This window comes from Larus michahellis, chromosome 4, assembly GCF_964199755.1.
Source record: "Larus michahellis chromosome 4, bLarMic1.1, whole genome shotgun sequence".
Classification (NCBI taxonomy): Eukaryota; Metazoa; Chordata; class Aves; order Charadriiformes; family Laridae; genus Larus; species Larus michahellis.
The window spans coordinates 25291256-25309350 of record NC_133899.1 but is presented as its reverse complement, the minus strand read 5'-3'; the positions used below and the strand labels follow the sequence as shown (position 1 = coordinate 25309350).

The 18095-nt window shown below is 41.6% G+C and overlaps 1 protein-coding gene across 2 annotated transcripts in view; it reads right to left on the bottom strand.

Annotated features, from left to right (window-relative positions):
- Positions 1-1938: 1938 nt before the first annotated feature.
- SOS2 (SOS Ras/Rho guanine nucleotide exchange factor 2) overlaps positions 1939-18095 on the bottom strand; it is a 55515-nt gene continuing 39358 nt past the window's right edge. For both annotated transcript variants that reach the window (XM_074583575.1, XM_074583577.1), the window contains 12 exons: positions 17950-18072; positions 14397-14500; positions 12945-13164; positions 11847-11966; positions 10936-11098; positions 9790-9907; positions 9094-9266; positions 8073-8189; positions 6302-6563; positions 5335-5376; positions 4116-4225; positions 1939-3737 (listed from right to left, as the gene is read on the bottom strand). In XM_074583575.1, the coding sequence (XP_074439676.1) occupies positions 3228-3737; positions 4116-4225; positions 5335-5376; positions 6302-6563; positions 8073-8189; positions 9094-9266; positions 9790-9907; positions 10936-11098; positions 11847-11966; positions 12945-13164; positions 14397-14500; positions 17950-18072 (2062 nt within the window). In that variant the 3' untranslated portion in view covers positions 1939-3227. The remainder of the gene's footprint in view (positions 3738-4115; positions 4226-5334; positions 5377-6301; positions 6564-8072; positions 8190-9093; positions 9267-9789; positions 9908-10935; positions 11099-11846; positions 11967-12944; positions 13165-14396; positions 14501-17949; positions 18073-18095) is intronic.

Genomic DNA, 18095 nt, shown 5'->3' with positions numbered 1-18095 from the left:
CTGCCTTCGAGTATCCCGTGTTCTGACGTTATTACCCCTGTTGGGGGATCTAATGGAAGAGGTTCCTGCTCCCCTCTCCCCTCATCCCCCCGGAGCTTTGCTGTCAATCAGTTGTGGGTGGTGATGCTTTAAGCCCAACCTGCAAAAAAACCCACAGGATTTTTTCCATCACCAGTTTAGAGCACAACCCCACACAGGTGAAGGGGCACCAGGGGAGAAGAGGGGAGTGGCTGAGGGTCGGGGATGTGCTGAACAGGACCTGCCACGGGCAAAACAGCACCGTGGACTCACAGGCTCATGTCTGTCCCATTGGTCCCTGGCAGAAGACAGGTCCTGAGGGCTCCACCAGGATCCACAGTCACCTTTGCTGCCCAGAACATCCCCAGATAGCAGCGAGAGGCTCTTGCAGGAATGCCTACCTCTGTCCATGTTAATCTAACAGAGAACAATAACCTTGAGACTTTTTTAACCGCATCACTGTTTTTCCTAATCAAACCATTCTGCGGCCCCACTCAAAGTTAAGCATTTCTTTTTCTCTGGCTTTCAGTGTGGAATTCAGAACTCATTCCCAATCAGGTTTAAAAGAAGGAAGATTTTGCAGCCCCCCAAGTATTTTTGTAGGCTGTCAACAGAACGTGTAAGTTGGCACCAAAGAAAGGCTGTTTGGAGAATGGGTCCCCTGCGCAGCATCGTTTCAAGGTGAACTCTAATAAACCTACACTCGTGCTTCCACAAGTTTAAACTCTCCTCAAAGTCCATCACAAAGCAGAACCTTACAAAGCTCTTGATGGAGGGAAGTACTTTGATACGTATGGAAGCCATTACTAATCACCAGGTCCTCAACTTAAAATGAGTTTTGCTGAGTCAGGACCAAAATATAAAGCTATGCTGTATTTTAATATGGGATATTGACAAGGGTTCTGGGCTAAGCACTTGTACAGGAAGGTATAAAGCTGACATCTATATACTCTAAAATTTGGGGGAGTTCCCCCTGCCCCTGCAGCAAGAAGCAAAATGTAGAAGTCTGAAAAAATATTACTGATCATTTAGCTAAAGCTGCTGGTGAGGGAGGGCTTCGAAAGAGTTAATACAAGGAACTAAATACAAAATTTCACTTATTCAGCTTATTCCACAGATCACTGGAATGGTGAAACCTGACAGCCTGCCTTTTCTATGTAGACAGCATGAGGGAAGAACTCCCGCTAAGCAGAGTTTCACCACCAGACACCCACAGAAGAGTCCTTCCCAAACCTAGAGAAAAGAGGTACAAGATGGGTTTTTTACTGCAGAAGAAAAACTGGAATCAAGGCATCAACCATTTCCTGCCTGCACTCCCAGTTCACGTATGTCAAATTTGGCACTTCTTGAATGTTATTTTTGCAAAATGAAGCAGCTTTCCTTTATAAAGGGTGTTCCGCCCCTTGCACGAATGGCCCGCAGGGTGACACCTTGGGCAGATTCTACCCCTCTTCCTTCTTGGGAGCATCAAGGGGACAGGCAGTAGGAGACTATCCAAGAGCCAGATGGCAAGATGCATCTTCCCAGAAGAAAATCAGCACCCCTCGGCAGGCATATCACATCTCCTTTTCCAGAGGGAATGCCTGAGCCAGCGGGAGCAATACAGGCAGGCTGATGACAAGTGACTCAGAAGCCCGAGCTGCTGCAAGTCCCAGCACAGCGCTCTTCCTCCATCCAGGAGCCAGAAAAATCAGAACCTACTTCTCCATCCAGAGAGGCCGAGGCATCTGATGGGTTTGGAGGTGGAGGGAGAGGTTACACTCCCAGGGAGCTGTTGCGTATGGGGCCCAACTGCAGACCAAAGGACGACCAAAGCTGAGAACAGCAGCATGGAAAATTTGGGGTGTTTTGCATTGCCAAAGACTTACTAAATGCAATTCGCAACCTTGTCCTTACAAGGAACACGCACTGCTCAAGCTCTTAAAAATTAAGACTGGGGTGATTTATTAATCTTGTTAAGAACTCTGATACAAAGCACAGTAAAAGGCCACAGACCAGTAAATAAAATGTGGCTTCTGGCCACTTTATAAATGCTGCTACAGTACTACCAGTAAAACAGACTCACTCTCACACCAGTTCAAACAAGTAGTTCAACTGGCAAATAAAAGTTCCATTCACTTATCAGTTTAAAAAGTTTAATAAAGCTTTAAGTGTTTGCTGGTTTAAATGCTACCAATTTCCAAAATGGATTCACGATTAAGTTAAGTGAGATCTAAAGAAAGTTATTAGGTTTGGAAGGCAAGACGGCTCCTAAGCCAGAGGAAACACTTCTGACCGTAGAAGATTGCGAGAGTAGCAGACTGTAGTATAGGCCTCAAGTCACTTAAATTTATACAGGTTATTAGCATTATCTGTAAATATACAATATAAACAATTGTACATACACGGCATATAGCTTTGTTCTCCAGAACAGTAGACAACTCTTTAGCTTAAGACATCTTCGCCCACCAAAACAAAAAGGCACATCCGAACAAGATGCATGCTAAGTACTAGGGATCCTTTCCAACACCCGAGACAGGTAGTCCTTGTTCACCCTTTCTCAAAATAGTCAAGACCAACCAAGTATTTTGGTGTTTAGATTTCAACCTATTTTTCTTTTTTTTTTCTTTTTTTTTTTTTTTTGTCCTCAGCAGCAAATCAATGGCAATTAAGACATGGCATTAAAATACTCGAGAACAGTAGCTGTCACTCACGGACCTCCAAGCTTACACAAAGTGAGAAGGCAAGTGGCTAGAGGTTTAAAATCAGTAACAGTGTATGTCCTCGTGTTGTGTAGTCATCCCATTGTTCTTTTGTTTTTAATAAAAAAAAAAAAAAGAAAAGGCCACTAGTGCTCAAATTTGAAAAAAATTCCACAGACGCACCTTTTTTGGCTCAGTGCAATTAAATGATGTCAGTTTAAATTCATTTAGTGTAGTTTACAGTGCAAAAAGATACGTTTTTGTATACTGGCATAACTGTCGGCACTGAGGATGTGAAACAAGGCAATGCTGCTGACCACCTAAGGGTAATGCTGTCGAACAGACACAGGCCAGAGTGTGTGGAGTCTTACTTTCCAATTTAAACTTTTTTTTTTTTTCTGATCAGCAGCACTTTAAGAGCATAATTTGTGAAAGTACTAAAATACACTGCCTTTTTTGAATAAATAGAAAAAAAAAAAAGGAACTTTACAAATACTATTCCAGTGTCAATGACTACTATGGCTACGGTCATTGAGGAGTTTCTGCGTTTTCTAGCAAAGACAGTCTGTGCAAAGGAGGGTGGGAGAGCTCCCTTTTGTAAGTCTTTGGTGGCAGTTTTGGTAACTGAGGGCTCGAATTGTGCCGGGGGGGAACGGGGGGTGCAGGCGGGTGGACCAGGCTGTTGTGACTGGTGCTGATCACGCAGCAGCGACGCAGTACCCGGGGCGAGGGGGTGCTGGGAGGAGTGCCGGGAGAGCTGGGGCCTGTGCTCGCCTCCCTCAACCAGTCGGGATCTCGGTGCAAGCGTCCCACTGGCGGCGGCTGGAGGTTTAGAGGGCAGTTGATAAAGTGTTCGGGCGGCCGCAGCGGTACCGGGGGTGGAGTATCGGGAAGAGGGTCCCTGGGGGGCGGAGGAGGAGGGCTGTGCAGCGGCTGGTCGAAGGGGCTGGTGTAAGCGGGAGCGCGAGGCTGTATCTTTGGAGGGGGCGGCTGCCGGGGTGGAATCGCTGGAGGATCATCATCCGACTTTAAACTTCCCTGCAACAGTATAGAGGAGACGACATTGTAAGAAACATAGATGTCTAGCTAAAGAGCCCATCTTCTGACAGATGCAGAGTTCTTTTGACGTCTGCTGTCAGAAACATGATACTGGCTCAGCCGGATCTTTGATCTCAACACAACCACCGTGTTCCTAAAGTAGCCAGCAGAGTTTGGACACTGAGGGAACCTGAAACTTCAAAAGGGCAACCAGAGCACTGCATTTGGAAGTTTTTTGGATTAACAAAGTCCTCCTTGGCTAAGTGGTTGGACTTTATGATCTTAAAGGTCGTTTCCAACCTAAACGATTCTACCATTCTATGATTCTAGATGTTCCCTGACTTGCTATCAAAGCTATTCAATGTAGGACAGAAATACCTTAGCATTAGAAGCATCCTGATCCATCTTTTTTCGCGGAGGAAGTGGAGGAGGGTTTTGAGGCTCATCACTCAGTTTAGGAAAGCTACCCCACGAACTGAAGAAAGTCTCTGGAGAAAGAAAAAACAGGCATTTTACTGCTCGTGCAATATCTGAAGAACATATGCTAGAATATGAAACCAAACTAGAAGCAACTCAAATAAGCAGATCTTTGTGCTCAAACAGCAACATGAACCATTAACTTCAGTGGTATGAAACTCTCATTCGTTTCTTTAATCAGATATGCTCCTCACAAAGTGCTCTTCTATTTCCACTACCAAAGATACGCATCAACAGTTAACAGGCAACGCTAGAGGACAGAAAAAAACAAATAAAGTGAACTTGAGCGAGGACTTAAAAAATAACCTTCTCTGTAATCCTCTCTGTGTGGCAGAAGGTACCCCCTGTTTATCACAGCGCCTGCAGTGCCTCAGTTACACTTTGGAGTGGAAGTCTGCACTCAGCCACATGGGTACACAGTCAAATTTGGAAATTTAGAGGCTTTTAACAGGTCTCCAGCACTTCTAAAGATGTTAACTCTTACAACATTTTAGGACATTTGTAGTCCTTCCTTTTTACAGAGGGCGAGAAAACATCCTCAAAGTTAAGAAACAGCCCCCCTGTATTTGTGACTTGTGCCACACCTTTGCCTTTTCTCTCAGAAGAGCACAGAGCTCTCTATCAATCCATTAGGCACCTGTGCGCTCCAGACTGAAATTTTCACAGTATGAGAAAGTACATGTGTCTGTAATACGGGAGTAAAAAGAGAAGCTGAAAACACAGATGAATACAGGATATCCCTCACAGCTATGCTACAAAAAGTACCTTTTCTTTCCCAGCAACAGAACAATTATTTTCACTGAGTGGTAACACCAAATTATCAAGTTGCTTCATTTGTAGCATTATTCAAACAAAATAATAATCAAAATAACATTCAAAATAGAAGTAAAATCATACCTGGGGAAAAAAACCAAACGAAACCCAAACCAGAGTGTTTAAACTTTTCATTCTTTACTGGACGTTTGATCTACAACCTGTACAAAAAATCCTCCCAAGACCCATGAAAATGCAGCCCACATTTTCACCCCAGACTTCAGATTTTAATTCCTACTCAGCTCTCCTGAAACTGGGAAAAAAAGCGGGAGTTAAATGAAACATTTAATAGTGTTATGGTACTCACTCGACTGTGGCAAACTGACAGGAGCGAAGATGCTATTGTTACCTGTTAAATGAAAAAAAAGAAAAAAAAAATCAATTAAAGACTTTCCAGACAGAACAACTGCACTACAGCACATAATGTACGCTTGTGAATGACCTCAGAGATCACCACAATCTCCAAGTTATCTACTGCTAAGAATTAATTAACCTTTCCTGTGTAAAATATTCCTGAACTAGAGATTTTAAGTTATGCTGGGTATGAAACTTCCTTACTCTACTCTCTTCTGACACTACCATGTTGTTGTTCACTTCCCCTGCAGCCCAAACACCCTCAGCGTTTGCCGTATAAACACTGTTTGTCATTTATGCCCCCCATCAGGCCTAACCCGCCTGCCAAGTCCGCAGCCCCCTCAGAGCAGTGCCAAGACTTGCCACACGCTGCTTTCAAGCCTAAGGAGCTGCTCACAACTAGAAGCAAAGCTCGGGAGTGTTATCAGTGCACCCGAACTAATAGCATAATTTTTTTAATTAAGACTGTGTTTTGGAGCGAGTGCCCTGACCATCCCCACTTCTGGCACCTCGGTTCACACCTGAAAGCACACAGACTGGATTCCCTTTAATGGAAATCAAACTAGAATCACTAGAGTGTGCTCAGACCACAGGACCACTCCAGAAACACGTGCTGGTGTGGGTGGCAGGTCCTCAGCACCTCTTCCCTCTGCAGACGTGCCATACGTGGTGAATAACGTTCACCCGTAACAGATTGCCTCAGCTCCAGTAGGCAAAAAGACTGGAAATGTCACTCGTTATTTAACTACTAACAGCAGCGATTTCCAAACCACAGTACACAGAACACTGACACAAGAACTTCAGAGCCCACAACTAAATTTTGCAACTTTTTTTCTTTTAAAAGGCTGGCATACACGCCAATATGTTTTGGAAGCCTGAGGGACAGTAACGACAATTATTGAAACACATTGCACATTTACCATAAGAACTGTTGAGATCGATGTCTAAAAACACGCTGAACTCTGAAGAAGCAGACACCGGCGGCGTAGACGGTGTGTTCGGCGAAGTTGGTGCCGATACTGTCGATTCATGCTCTGCCTCAGTGATTCTACTGAAACTTATCTTACTCGGTTCCTTTTCAAGGGGCAATGGATGACTTCTCAAGGTGCCAGAGGTGGAGCCGTGTCGGCCAGTATTGGGTCTAATCCCAGGAGATTTCAGGGGGTATGTTGTTTTTCTAGGCTGGAGAAAGTTAAGCTGGTTAGTACTGCAAACATTTCAGACAGCAAAACTGACAAGTCTCTATGAGAAATTTTTAAAAGTACTTATGAAATACACTTTAAATGGTGTTAACAGCCTTTCTACAATCGACTTGAGGTACAGCCTCATGTTATCTATACAGCCGGAGTTGACTGAAAAGTTACGGATACAGCTTAATAAATCTTTTTCCCCAGCTTAATAATTTTAAGAATTTCTTTCACAGCTATGAAGAACGAAGAGCCAAGTTTCAGATGCATGCCGATCAGGGGCAAACACAGGGAGGAGCAAGTCACAACCCTGGGACAGAGAGAGTTATTTCAAGTGTCCCCACAGGGCTGCAGAAGAGCCTCACAACAGCACCCTCAGACACGCTCTGTGCTTATACCACCCGACGGTCCCTACACGCGTCCAAGATCAAGGACACGCTCAGACGCACGTTGTCTGCGTTCTCTGGGTTAGTCTGTATGAAATTCTTAGGCACACGCGTCACTGGTGTGAATGAAACAAGCCTCGTTAGACTCAGGTGTAACACAGCACAGATCAAAGCCCATTCTCTGAAGATGAATTTTGTTCCCATCCTACGGTGGTATGCACGGCTCCACCACATTACAGTACCCAGAACTGGACTTTCCGGAAATTCCAATAAGAATGTCTAGTTTGGAAATCACAAACTGTAAAGAATTCATGCCCGGCTGACTGAGAGTGGCAGCATGGGGATCTATTTTTAGAAAGTATTTTACAGAAATTACCATAAGCAGCATTTTTGCAACAGTAATTTGTCATTTTCTTGCCATATTTGTAATATCATCTTACTCATTCCTCTAGCAGGAGATTGCTAAAATGATTTATAGCTTTCTCAAAAATTAAGAGATGTCTCCAGCTACTCAGAAGTACAATTACAACATACAAAAAACCAAGCGGTCTAGAGAGCAATCTTTCTGCTTAAAAAAGAGCTCTGGGCTCCAGTAACTATTTTCTTAAAAAAAAAAAAAAAAAAAATTGCTACTCCTTTAAATAGAACTGTATTTTGTTCAGCAAGAAGGTTGCACCTTATTAATTCTGTGGTGTACTGCAATTTTTGGCACAACACAAAACATTTAGACAAAAGAAAAACAGAAATTAACTTCCACTTAAAGAAAACTTACAAACATCAATTATGCATAAAATCCGTATTTCAAATACTTAATACTTTATAAGATCTTTGATACTGTGAAATGAAAAATGTTATCACATATTCTATCAATGACTATATGGCTAAGAAACCTAAATTTAAACTGTACTATTTTAGGTTTTGGGAAAAAAAAGTTTATTCTAAAATAAGCAAAGGTAGTATGTTTTAGTAGCAACAAATGCCTGAAATAAAAGCATTTTAAAATCATCTCATGATACAGAATTCTGAAGGAAATATATATGGCTTATTGAGTTAACTACCTATTCCTTTCCATAGTGGCTAGCAGATTTTAGCTATTTAATTTGCAGGACAAGACTTACAAATCTCGGTGGTTGCTTGCAGTTTCGAGGCTCAATTTCTAATGACTTGTTGAACAGATAATCTGTAAACTCTTTTTCTGGTATCTTCCCCATAGGATTGAGATTTTCAAAGAATTTCTAAATGAAACAAGCATCAATAATATTTAAAAACCAAGCATATACACAGAATTTTAATGAAATGCTTGTAATTCACCCATTAAAAATCCAGCTTTTCACTATTGCGAAGCTTATTTCCAGGAAAAGCAGAGCAAAACATTCCCTGAAATAAATACAGAACATTCCAATGCAAGAAATAATGCTTTGGATGTGATCAGTTAAGTAGGAAGAACAGGAAGGGCTGGAGGACAAAAGCAGGGAGGTCAGAGGTGGGGACAGTAGGGCACAAGGACCGGAGGGAAGGCACAGCTGGGACAGGGCTGGCATCGAGGACGTGGGGCAGGACGAAGGTCCTTGAATGTGACAGTCCTGCCTGCATTAGCTGCTCCTGCCGCAGCTGGAGCCTCTTGATGCTGAGCTACAGCATCTTCCATTCGTTCTTTTTTTTTTTTTTCAGCAAAAATACTGCCACCTCTTCAACTTAATGTACTTGTTGGCTTAAGAATACTTTAAATCTCCTAAACCCTTCTCAGAGATGTCCATCAGCAATTAAACACACAACGCAAATAACATTTTAAACAGCAGTATTATTGCCCATTTAATTCTTCACGTAACCAGCTTCTTTCTTGCTTCCTGCCTGCTGCTGTTCTCTAGCTGAGACTGAGAGCGCTGGCCACACTGCTGGTGTTTGGAAAGCTTACAATTCTGCGTAATCAGGAAAACCCAGAACATGGAATCCAAGCAAGTAAATCCCATCTTCTGGCTAGTCCTTTGCTCTGGTACTTTTATTGTCTACCAGCCACTATTCCCCCTCTTCTGTTCAGGCAAGATTATGTCTAGCATTAGAAGATTATTTGGCAGTTTTTTGTTGTGTACATTCTTTTCCCTCTCCTGTCCCCCAAACCAATGTTTAGCGTTTAATTACCCGAATTTCTGGCTCTATCCGTAAACAGTAAGGCTGGTTTTGGTACTGCTGAATTTCTCCCGTAATTTCAGCCACTTTTCTCCTCTTACTGAAGTTAATTAATTCTTTCCCTTGTCTTTTAAGGAAGTCAGGATTCCCTTCTTCTGTCTTCAAAATATTTGTTAGGTATATTCCTGATAAAAAGATAAATGTTTTTTAAAGTTCATTTTCATTCCAAGAGCTGATTTCATTTTTTCTAATGAATGATGAAGTAGTCTGAGCATAGGTAGACTTCTCCTTTTAATCCTCCACCAGTTCATTAGCTGACAAAAATTAATCAAGTCTGCATTTTTACATAGGAACAATATATTATTGAAATAAGATGTTTTATCTGCTTGATAAAACACGAGATCTTGAGTTTAGGAATGACCAGAATCAGATCACCAATGTGCAGGCAGCGTTAAACCAAGTAAGGTAATATTCATACCAATATAATACCAGCAATCCGTATACTAAGCTAGAAAAATAAATTTATATAAAAGACACTAAGTCTAAAAACATTACAAACCTAGGAAGTCAAAAGTCACACGCTACATTAAAAAAATTTTAAAGCTAAACACAACCCCGAATGCTCTACGCAATATTAACACATCTGCATCAAACTCAAGTTAAGGCTGGCCAATACACACGATATCACCCTGCCCCGCTGTTACGTACCAAAGAAAGGCACACAGGGTGGATTAATTGACTTGAGCTTAGCCAGATATTTTTTAAAATGATCTTGACTTAATTCTACTGCTTCATCCAAAACTTTTTTTTTTCTTTCTTGTAGTGCCTAAATTATCCAAAAAAAAAAAAAAAAAGATTAGGGATGCAAATCTTCTCAATAGCACAGTTAACAAAAAACAAGGCAACTCCCTAGCTCTCTTAGCACAACTTAGAGACTGAAATTCAGACTTGAAGGAACCTCTTGTGTAAATGGTTTGCTCTGGACCACAACACTATCAGTCCGACACTTTAGCCATGTGAATCATGAGGCTACTGTAAACAGGTTTATTCTTTTGTCTGTCAACTTAAAAGCATAATCCTGGTCTTTAAATTTAGTAACAATTCATTCAACACTTAATTTTGAATTTAACTTAAAGGCCCTCTACTACCTTTTACAGACATACGAAACTCAAACCATTTTATTCATGCTGCTTCTTCTATTTTGGTCCAGGGAGGCTTTGCTGCCAAATCCTAGGCATTTCTTTTCCTTGGCAAGTGAAAAAAGAAATCAATACTTGTGTAGCAGCCTCCCTTCCTACCATCCATGTAAACCATTTCAGCAGGTATTTGTTTCTGCCTCCGACAATCTGAATTTTCTCAGACGTTCTCATCCAAGAGAAATTCTTGTGATCAACTGAAATCCGAGTTTTAGCTATTCCCTCCCCCGCAGGCCCTTCTATCCCCATGTTTATGTTTCTTGCAAAGGTAGGAATTGCTGCTGTTGAAGTATTCCGGAGTCCAGGGTTCTCAGCCCTGGATCCTCCTCTTTCATACCCGTAAAATGCTGGACTGAAGCAACAGGTTCATTTCAGACAGGTTAACGAACAACAATCGAATGGCCACAGCATTTCCCCTTTCTGGGCTGAATACACATGAGAAAACATCTGCTGAAGAGCTCCACTTCCCATTACAGACCCTGTGAGATGCCCAGCCCATCTCCTATGTTTTCTCATAAATAACTTTGCATATTTCACGCTTGTTTCCTTCCATGAATGCAAGTGTGTTATGGCTACTACGGATTTCACTTCAGAAGTGTGTGATACACATTTCTGGATTCTGATTAGTTTCTTCCCAACAGCAATGCCCAAGATTTACCTCAAATGTGTGATCTAGCCTGTACACTGACACAGAGTTCATTGCACTGACGATCTCCAAAACACCATTGAAATTATTCAGATCTTGAAAAACCTGCAGGATTTCTATAATCCTACTCAACACAGCCACTCGCTCTTCAAAGTTCTCGGTTTCCACTATGCACCTAATCAAAGACATAATTTGAGAAACACTGGTAAATAAAACCTGACATTTTGCTAGCTACTAAATCAAAAATTTCCAAGCAAAAACTGTACAGTACATCCAGTATGCAGAGTTTGGCTCTCCCTCAAGAATCTCAAGTACAAATTTATGTCATCACATCTTACATATGTTCAAGTTGAAAAGCCAAGAAAGGTTTTGGCGTGTCCTGTAAAATAATAAAGCAAAGCCCAAGCAAGATCCAGGATAAGCTGGGTGACTCTCATGCCACTGTGTATGTGCACTGGCATTCTAAACCTGCTGGGTTAGGTACAGACACACGCTGCTACACCCTCCTGCCTGCAGTGTTGGCCGTGTCTTTAGAAGTACTTCATCATCTCTCAGGAGAAGGAGAGAGGCTAAGATAAGGGGACAGACACAACAGCGCATTCATCGGAGATGTAGAAAAGTGGTGCTGAGTCCTGTGCTGCCTTCAATGCCTTCTGACGTACTGCAGAAATACAAGCAGGAGCCATGCTGACCAAGCGGAAACTGGTCAAAAACTGGAAAACTGGAAAAAAGTCTTCCAGCCTCAGGAAGGAGGAGTGTATGCAACTGGCATGGCATGTGTCCTTGAACCAAAACCTGAAATTCCTGTAATACCCTGCGGCCATCTCGAGATTCAAGGCAAGAGCATTCAAATAGCAGAAAAATGTTTCTCTCTGAACTTCAGGAGGAGTTAATGCCACTACGCTGTCACCCCCCATACTTACTTTTCAAACCAAAGAGTTAGATTTGTAGTATGACGAATCATTTTCAAGAGATTTGGGGAGTTAATTTCCTTATCTTCTTTAGTCCACACACTACCAACAAGTTCAGAAGGCTGTACTGCCCTGATAATGACAAAGCAAGATGCAGAAGAACGCTCAATACAAATAATAATTGTATGTTCTGTGTTTGCATTAAAAGATTATTTCTTCCCTTAATCACGACTTGCTATTTCACAAATACAATCCAATCAAATCTACTGCAAAACAGTTACTTAAAGTAACTTTTTGACGGGTATTTGACTACAGAGGGAAATACATTTTTATCTTAATTGAAATTGGCATTTTTGAATAAGCATTTTCAGATAAGAAAATTACAAAGGAGTAAGTTTAATTTCCTGAAAGCATAAGAAAGCATCTTAAAGACAACTACAATTTTTTTAAAAAGAGGAAGCTGACATACTTTGAGCAACCCGCTGGAAAAGTGGCTGATTTCAATAGAAAACCTGCTGTCACTGAAGCACAAAATGATGCCTCGTTTTTGAGTTCCGTAAGACCTTACAGAATTTCTACCCAGCAAAACCCAGCTCTCACATCAAGGCTAGCTCTACTTATCACAGGTAACAACAGAGCTAGCAAACAGGAGAGTACTTATGGTACCAGACCAAAAAAAAAAACCTCTTCAGAATTAGATTAGAGGACCTTGACGAACCAGTGCTATGATTATATGCATGTAACACCTGGGCCTCTGCTATGCAGCAATATAGAAAAGGAGCAGAGACAATCGTGTTCTCTTTTCATGATGCAACAAGCATTTCTTATTAATGTAACACTAGTTTGCTTTTAACGAGGAGACAATACAAGTTGGTATTATCTACTCGTAATATTTTGGTGGCCTTCCTGTACTTATGTTGTCAGAAGTCTGATACGGAGATAAAATTATTTTTGTTTCCTTGCATATTTTGATATCGAACAGATGGCAAGAAAGCCTCTTTCCATAAACTCTGAAAGTTAAGGCGATGTACTTTTGACCGATTCTACGAATTAGGCCTCTTTCTTGCTCTCAAATAATCTATAAAAGACGTGTGTTAGTTCAGTCCCTACCTATAAAGGTCAGACTCGAGAAGTGTCAGCTGTCGAGCGATTTCTATGGGATGCAGAGTCATGAGGTCCAGCGTCTCGCTGTGCCCAACGCGCCAGATGTGCCACTCGATTGGGGGAGGCGGGCTCTCAAAAGTGATGTTGTGACTAATTCCATTTGCTTGAGCTTTCTTTCTCTTGATGATTTTAGCAATCGATTCCACCCACTTCTTCATGGATTTTCCTGCAAAACAGAAACCATTAAAAAACCCATCCCTTTTTTAATACCATCTTAACTGACTTTTGATAATTTAATAAAACCGACCCCCAACACATTTGTACATGTACTCAAAATTCTGCATTTCTGCATGCAAATCAATTAGGTTTGTAGTTCCCTATTTTTTTTTCTTATGGGCTCTTGCACCTGTATTGGTTGGCAAATACAGACACATGTGAACAAATTTTTGGGTGCCCAGTTGCATTTAACCACATTTGCTGATAGTTTTGGAGTGGAAAAAAGTGACCCTGTATACAATTGTATTTTACTTTTTCCCCTCAGCTGCAACCATCTCCACTGCTCGCTTCATCTACTTAGAGAAGAACTACAATAATAAACAACAAGCTTCAAGTGAGATCTTTGCAACATGCTGTACTAGTGCACTGCAGAACAAAAAAAAAATTAGAGAAATACGTGTTTACAGTATCAGTCCAACATTTACAGTACACAAAATAGTGGACAAGATGGGAAGCACCTTCAGCAGTTGAAGAAAAATATCTTTTAAGAGACTAACCAAAACTGAATTATTCCTCTCTGCTCAGCAATAGTTAGCATGGAGACCTCCGCAAAAGATACATTACTCTTCTCTAAATTTGTCTCAGAATCATACCACCCAATGTATGGTCTGGCAATCTGAAAAGTAAAGTCTGGAATTGCCAGGATAATGATTACAATTGACATGCCAACACTGTTGCCCTCCACATAGGCTGACAAAAAAAAAAATCTGCTAGTTCGTAAGGGATTGCTTCAGAGGAAGCGATATCAAACGGGTCAAGTATCCTCTCCTAAAAGGATAATGATTTTCAGCTGCATTTTCAATAGGTGGGAGAACAACAAGATGGAAAAACTAGATTCAGTCACCAATGTGGAAGGAATTCTCTACGAATACAACATAGGGAGGAGGAAGGTGACAGTCTGAATTCCAGCAAGTCTACTGTAGAGTCGGGCAAGGATGAACATTACTGTCCAGAAGTAAACACACTTAATTAAATATCATAATGCTTGAAGTAATTTTTGGTAGCTGTTTAGGCTCCAGGCCAAAGCTTGCTCATGTAAAGGAGAGTCTCGTAAACAGCTCAATTAAAGGCACTAAAATTACTCATGTGTGTAAAGATATTCTCATGCCTAAAACCTGTCAGGATTAGACCAGCAGGTTGTACCAAAATGTGGAAAAACAACAGGACCACCAATTACCATACCTCGTACACTGGAAATAAATGTCTCCAATCTCTCTAGTAACTCCAGATCTCTTTCAAAATCGTAAAAATGGTGCTCTACCCAGTGGCGAAAAACATTTAATATTCTGAGGAAGGAGAGAAAAAAAAAAATATTATGTTTTAAGGACTTCCAAGACTCATCCCATGTAAACACTTAATGAAACACAATTCTACAAAAGCTGAGTTACAGATTCATGTAGTTGACGGCTAAGAAAATACACGTGGACAAAGGAGCAGAACAAGGACTAAGGATGGCACCAATGACCACAGAAGTCCCTAGGTATTTAAAACCTAATTTTCCAGTCTTAGCATATATATAGTTTGGTGGGTTTTTCAAATCTTATATAAAGAATGCTAGTGTTGAGGCAGTTTCAGAAGAGGAAAAAAAACTTATCAAAATCAGATAAAACTGGTATTTCTAATGTAATTTTCTAATTATTTTTTTTTCCTAAAAAAGCTAATCAGGAACTCCCATTTGGTAAGAAATAAATTCGTAATTTTTTCTTTCCTATATACTTTCAGCTCATAAGTTGTTGCAAGTGTACTGCCCTACTTTTACAGCTTTTTAATTACACAAATGGCCGTATTAGATCCAGTACTTCCTTTAAGGATAACACTAAACTTTCTCTCGATTTTTCTCTATACTTTCTTAAACAGACCACTAATAAACAAGCCTCTAAAAGTGAACTACAACTGCCCTTCTGCCTTCTACTCTTAGGATGTATCAAATAAAAGTCTGTTTTGCTTCTTCTTCAGGTAAACAAGTTGAGCTCGTAACTCAAAAATCTGATTTATCAGGGTACACGATATCACCTTCCCTGCAGAACAAACAAAATTCTCCTACATCAACCAGTAGAATGGATTTTCCCTGTGCCATTCAACAGGTGGGACAGGATGACGGGGTTAACGGAGAGCCCATGGCCTCAGACTGGGAGGAGGAGGTGGTTATGGTGAGATGTGGTTACTCCTGCCCCATCGCCTTTGCAGAAGTGGCTCAGCTGCATGCAGAGTGCTGCTCAACTCCCCCCGCTCCTCGCAGCTCAGGATATTAAGGCAAACCAGCGCTAACTGTGTTATCAGACCACTGTTTGTGGTGGCTCGGCCCTGTAGATCGAGGGCAAGCATATCCAAAAGGGACTGCGCAGGCAACTGACTGTAATCTGCCAGTGTGTTGTGAGTCAGAGACCTAGAGAAGTTGGCTGGTTTAGCTTAGTCAATGAAGGCTCTGCATGAATACACAGAGAATTAAATAGTTCTCTTCCTAGTGTATAAGTTAAAGAATAAGGTTTATCACATGAAAGAACAGTTAGTCAAACAGATCATTTAGGCTGAAAAATAATGACAGCTTTTAACTGTCAAAGGAGTGATGTTTTGAAACAATTTCCCAATAACAGCAATACAGGATCTTATCTAATCAGTCTTTGCCTTTGAGATACCGTGATAGGAATACTGAAAAAGCAAGAAAGATTGCCTGGTTCTGCTGACTGCGTTTCCAGCTTTGCGCCTCCCTCTTTCTCATGAACTCACACGCCTTTAATCCAGTCAAAGGCATTACCGTTTCCATACCTGTGCATTGCACAGCATCTCTACAGCATTTTCTACGAGATGGGGAGTAAGGGCTGGGGAGGGAGGGATGAGCACCTTCACATTCTCCACCTTCTTCCCGAATCTCAGACCTTTCTGAGGTAGCGGTCAATGCTATTAACAATACTGGAATTTATAAAGTACTGGGCATATCAACCCAACAGCTCACATTCAGACACTGATTTTCAACTGTAACACAGTTAAGAGTTTCAAGCTGCTAGAAACAGGTAGCGTCTCCTGAATTCAAAGATTAACTATAAGCCACAGAAGGGTGTGTATTAAATAGCAGCTTTAAACCGCATCTCTCATCGAGCAGGCACCTGTAAACGAACTCAGCTCACCAACCGTAGCAGAAATTAGGCAGCAAAGAGTAGCTGTCACGATAAGAGGTATCCTAATGTCTCAAACAAGGAAAGAAACCAAAGACCCTGGAAACTTTAGAACAGGACAGATGTTTCATATAGCTCAAACATAACATATGAAGGCAAAAGTGCTAAATTGATTTTGGAAATTAATAGCAAGAAACATGGTTAATTGCTGCCTCAAGCTTTTCGACAGGTTCCAGTTCATTGGTAACCACTTGTCCTGCTCAGCTCTGGCTGTCAGCAGTGCTGCAGGAAGATGTATTTCTACCATGCCAAGGGGGACTGCGAGGAGGTCCCCAAGGCTAGTCCGGAGGGGAGGCTATAAAAAATAGCAACAAAAGCAATACAACAATATTTAAACTCTTGAGCCAGTTATGTCACCAAAGCCCATTCTGCGTGAGTTTCTATGAAGGGGCTCTATAGGCACCTATGCAGATGGATGCAGAAACAGTTACCAGGAAATAGCAAGCTGAAATGAGGAAAAGTATGCGCTGAGAGGCAGTGCGTGAAGCTCTCCCCAGCACTGATAACTGTGGAGACCAGTAGTCCTGCTGAACCCACAGGAGCTGATAAACTGAGAACACCAAGAGCCTGATAAATCTGTACAATGCCACGGACACACACAAGTATGAAGGTCGCACTGAGGCTGTTTAACTTGGACTACACCCAAGAAGGTGGCGGCGGCTATATATCCATGAACGGTACAGCATTACATACAGACTTGGGGTTTTTTATATATATGCACACAGGTATCTGATGAAAACAGGACCTCGAAGTGACTTTCTGAACACCTACCTTGAAGGTACTGACTGGCATGTCAGATGAGCCTTCACTTTCAGTAAACTGCTGTTGCTCCAAACAAGTAACTAGGAATGACTGTGTGTGGTAAGGCAATAACTGGGTGTACTGTGCGTACAGTGATCTGCCATTAATAGTAACATCTTGATGCTACTAATAAAAACAGTTTAATGAATAAAAGTCATTCGAGAAAATATTGGTTGTGATCTGTGTCTCCTCCTGACTGTCTCCCCTATCAGGGAAACAATTAGCCTCATTCATGCCAGAAACGCTTAATTGTTTCCCAAGTTAGCTTGGTCAGCACGACCTTGAAGATTCACTGCAGCCTGCTGCAATGTGCGGTACAGACAAGAGTCTCCCTGTCTGTGTGCAAATGCATCAACGGGGCTGGGAAAGGGAGTAAAACACCAGCGGGACTGAAAAAAATGGGAACAGAGAAACTATCTTCATAGGGCCTCTTAACAAGGAATCCATTCAAAAGGCAGGCAGAAACACTTGCAGTTGTACATCTCTCACCCACACCCGCTTTACATAGCAGCCATACAGCGTTCTTGTGGGTGGCGATCACAGCTGTGAGCGGCAGAGAACCAAAGTACAGTTGCAACAACAACAGAAGTCAGTATGACTAATCAGAACATGGTTTGGGATATTAGTCTGGTTGCAGACAGCAGTAAGTCCCTATTTGACAGCACAGCAGTCTCCAAAAGAGATTACTGTCTCCAGGATCACCATATAATCAGTGAACTAAAACTCTGGCTTTAAGAGAACCAATTTAAAAGCAAATAAACCTGAGTTGTACTGGCTGGACATATTCCTTGCGAAATCGCTTGAGGTCTGCACTGATCGGCTGCTCCCCTTTCTCGATTGCCAGCCTGTCTGCTTCCGTAGGCTCCGGCTCTGGGATTTCAAACCTATGAATAAAAGTACCAAAAAA